The 4,404-nt window shown below is 33.2% G+C and overlaps 1 protein-coding gene across 1 annotated transcript in view; it reads right to left on the bottom strand.

Annotated features, from left to right (window-relative positions):
• Nucleotides 1-268: 268 nt before the first annotated feature.
• Nucleotides 269-4,404, bottom strand: part of SLC30A9 (solute carrier family 30 member 9) — a 74,573-nt gene continuing 70,437 nt past the window's right edge. Inside the window, exon 17 of the mRNA XM_011362820.2 lies at nucleotides 269-3,479. Within this exon, the coding sequence (XP_011361122.1) occupies nucleotides 3,435-3,479 (45 nt within the window). The 3' untranslated portion in view covers nucleotides 269-3,434. The remainder of the gene's footprint in view (nucleotides 3,480-4,404) is intronic.

The following is a 4,404-nucleotide window of genomic DNA, read 5'->3' as shown; positions in this document are numbered from 1 at the left end:
TAGTTTTATCAAACTGTAACATCTATCACTAAAGGATATAACTTTCTAGATTTGTGCTTCACCAAACATATGACATTCTAACAGCATTTAATAATAGTTCTCTTTAAAATCTGATTATAAAATGATTAAAAGTTGCCATATTTTGGTTAACAATAAGAAACTTACAAACAAGCATATTCAATGAATAATAAATTCTGTCCAAAAGCATGGGTATGACTTTAAGTATCCAATTACACTGTTAGTTCTTAACACATGAGGTAAAGAAGAATTTATGTTCAAAAAAATATTTATTGATGGGGGTGGGATCCCAAAACTAATAAGTGAACTGCTCTCATTTACGTATGACATTTATTAAAGAAAAAAAGCATCCTGATTGATTGGGACCATCTTAATCTCAAAGCAAAGTCAGAGAGTTCAAATACAATCTGAGAACAAACATTTTCTTTTCCCAGAAAACCAAGTCTAGGAATGCTAGTAAACTTGAACGCAAATATAAAGACGTCCAGACCAATTCTCTATATAAATGCCTTCCAAAGTTCCATTTCAGAGACAGGGATGAGGGCTTTAGGGGCAACAATCTTTGAATAATCATTTTGCCTTCAATTCTTTGCTTCACTGACTTCTGACAGTTTGGCAAATTGGGGGTCATCACATTTAAAAGAAATGCCAAAGCTCAACAAATGCAACCTGAGCAAGATAGTATAAATTCCAAATGCCTGTGTAATATTCTGTAGTTCTCAGCATTCAACTTCAAAAAATTATCAGATTTAAAACTTAAACCATTTCCTTTAGATGGTATAATTTTAGCAAAAGCATTATCCAAAGTATGGGATAATTAAGGTAACACTAAAGTCATATATCCCAAATTCAATTCTTATGCTATTTTGTTATTCTGGGTTATCTGGGGTATGTGTGTGTAGGATGATGTATGCAAAGACTACTTTTTTGGGGGGCTGAGGTGGTGGTGGAAATTTTCCTATCTGATCCTATCTCACTATTTCCACTACATGTTCAGGAATCTCCCTCTTTGGAATTGTATACTATTGGCCAGCACAACATAGTCCACTTAAAAGTAGGTCTCCATCCCTCAACCTCTTTTTTGCCCAACATTACTTTTGCAATTATTCTACTACAGAAGCTATTGTCCTTGAAAATATTCATATTTATGTTTATTCAAATGTTAAAAAGGCAAGACTTAAAGTACTAATTTGAAAAAAAAAAACACTAAGAAACCTAAAGAACTATATATTATCTTATTTTTAAAGGAAGAGGCCCAAATTTCCTGGTTCTAAAATTCAAATGTGACTAGTTTAAAAGGAAAAATACATGAACCAGAGATGTCACGGATTTCCTGATTCCACAGAAATATTCAAATTGCTTGATATGCTGTACTTCTTTATGTCAAATTTTGCTTAAACTTTGAAATATCAGGTGCAGAACTAGAAATAAAAGACAGAAACATAAGCCTTCAATTATTATTTAAGTATGACCTCAATGAAATTAGATTAGAAAACTCACAGAAATATCAGAAATTGATTTCTTTTAGGGAATCCTAAAAAAAACCTACCACACTATCATTTGGAATAACTTCTGCACACCATCCTTGAGATATTTTTAAATGAGTTAATTATTCTTGTCCAGCTATATGAAATTTTTCAAGTAATTTTAATAAGAGGGAACTAGATATAATTTGGTACCTTCCCATATAGCTGTGACATGGAATAACAAATGGCAGGTGGGAAAAGGAAGGGAGGAAGAACATAGGAAGTACAGAGTGAATAATAATGGGTAAAAAAGTTTCAGAAAAAGAAGTGAAGAATTTGAAACCTTGTATAAGAATCAAATTATACACACACACACACACACACACACATATATATATAAAACAATTTATATCTTAAAAAAGAAAACTGGAATGTTATTTCGCTTAAAACATACAGCATGCAAAATGCTCTGTAATGGTAAAAAAAGACATACTCCAATGTAAATTTTCACAATTTTCCTGCAAATGACATTTCTAGATTAAAAATTACCATTACAAACCCTTTAACCAAATGTTAATTTTTGGTTCCAGCATTACAATTTGCTGTAATTCATAAACTTCAATCTCAGTAAGTTTTTAGACACTGACCTCACACACGTCCTTATGTCAAGCACTTAATTATCCAGCAAAGAGATCACTCAGCTTCCACTCTTTGCAGACAATGCTAACTGCTACCTGAACAATTCAAAGTACATATGATTTGTTTTGATGAATGGAGACAGAACTGTAGTTTTGTACTAAATTTTCAATTACCGAATTGCATGTTTTTCCCCCTATGATCATTAGAAAACTACTTACATGTTATAGCCATATATTATGCTAAATGCCCACTGCTAACTGAATAAAACTGGTTTTAGATACACTACTGACTATGATACCATATAAAGTCACGGCCACAAGCTTCTGCGTAAGAGATTTACTTTTCTTTCTCTTAAAGCAAGAACTATCCCAAAGTTCAGATTTACATAAGTAGTGCCTCTTTTTAAATAAATTAAAAATAAAATGTTGTCTTGTGTGTAAAATTATAAATATTCCTAGTCCACTTTACAGAATGTCACAGTACTTATAAATGCATTATTTCCTAGTAAATACACATGGCAATGAAGCCAGTTAAAAAACAAAAACAAAAAGCCAGTCATTATACTGGCCCATGGAAATATCTAGGGTTATTTTACCATTAGAAAAATTAAACAAGGAGAAAAAGCAAAGGAGAGAGAAGAAATTTTATAAAATGGCAACTCCTATGATCTAAATGAGTGTACTGAAATGCCTTCCTTCAATTCAGTAACTAAGCCAATTCTGGAATGAACATTTATGGATAACCAGGTTAGGAAAGTGTTCTTAGTGCTCAGGGCAAAATTACAAGGTATGCAGAAATATTTTCCACATTCTTTAAGGAGACAGACTTTGAAACGAAGTGACTATTAAAAACTATAAACCAAGATTTAGCCAGCATGTTCAAGATTGGTAGGTTCTGATGGAGTGAAATCTTCAGTGGAAACAAAATAAAGAATCATAATCCTATGGATGCTGCTTATTTTTACAATGTGAAGAAAGGAAACATGATTGCAAGGTACAATATACCCTGACAGGCTAAAATGAAAAATTATGATCAATTTAAGAAACTAAAATGGTTCCCACTAAAACATAAAAACATGATTTCCAAATTAATTCAACTTGTAATATGTCTCTCAGATGTAGTAGTTTTAGTTCCGTGGACTGCTGCATTGCCTATAAAATATTTCCTCCATCTCAAAAAAAATAAAAAAAAAAGGAGGGGGTAGGGTAGGGTAGAGGCTTCTGAATGGCGTTGACTCCTTCAGTGTGGGAGAGAGTAGGCTTGACAAACTTGTTTCCAAAGCTCCCTCCAAGGTGATTCATTCCACCAAACCTACAATATCTCCAAATCTACATGTCGAACTTCCGGATTTCGTTTCTGGAAAATAAAAATCACCACACGTTATTCATAGCAAAACAGAATCTTCTGTTTTCTTTTATTCCTTTTGATCGCTAAAGCCATTAAAAACATTTGGTCAAACTATTTTCATTGTAACATACTAGCAAGAGAAATATTTGCAGAAGGAAAAAAATAAGATCAGTAGATGAATGGATCAAACACACTATAAATGATACAGTAAGTAGTTTCACCTCCCCGAGTTTGTCACATGTTCATTAATACAATAATAGGTTAAGAATCTAGTATAAGCCAAGCACTGCAAAACAATGAAATTATGCTTGTTTGTGGTGAAAAGAAAATAACTGCAAAACAACAACAATCAGAAACAATACACTCATATACACTTATTTTAGTAACAATCCATATAGTCTTGGGCCAAGCACTGTGCTAGGAAGTGGAGCTATGATTATTAAGTAAGACTCTATCCTGACCCTGAGGGCCTCAGTTTAGCCAGAGACAAACAGCAATAACCATCTACGAGTTTGAATGAGGTGAGTTTTCCAGATAGATGATGAAAAAGGTCTAGACATAAGAAACAGCATGAACAAAGTCAGAGAGCCTGGAAAGTATGTACTGGTAGTATGGTATAATTAGCACAGAAGCTGCAAAAAAGGCAAGGCTAGTAATGAGGCTGGAAAGGCAGGCAGAAGCTAGGCTGTGTAAAATCTTAAATTCAATAACAACAAAAATATCTGCGCAAAATTCAAGGCAAATGCCAGGCACTGAAGTACACAACAATTAACAGGAAACAAATAATACTTGTTTTTGATGAACTTATGTTTCTCATTGTGGAGAAACAAGTCCAGATCCACCTTCCAAAATTATCTGTGGACAAAAAAGTCCAGATTCACCCTCCAAAATTTCACCAACTAGGAAAGAGATAGCAAAGCATAAAACCATCTGA

Source organism: Pteropus vampyrus, unplaced genomic scaffold, assembly GCF_000151845.1.
Source record: "Pteropus vampyrus isolate Shadow unplaced genomic scaffold, Pvam_2.0 Scaffold79, whole genome shotgun sequence".
Taxonomy (NCBI): Eukaryota; Metazoa; Chordata; class Mammalia; order Chiroptera; family Pteropodidae; genus Pteropus; species Pteropus vampyrus.
The sequence above is the reverse complement of the archived record's forward strand: the minus strand, read 5'-3'. Positions and strand labels throughout refer to the sequence as shown.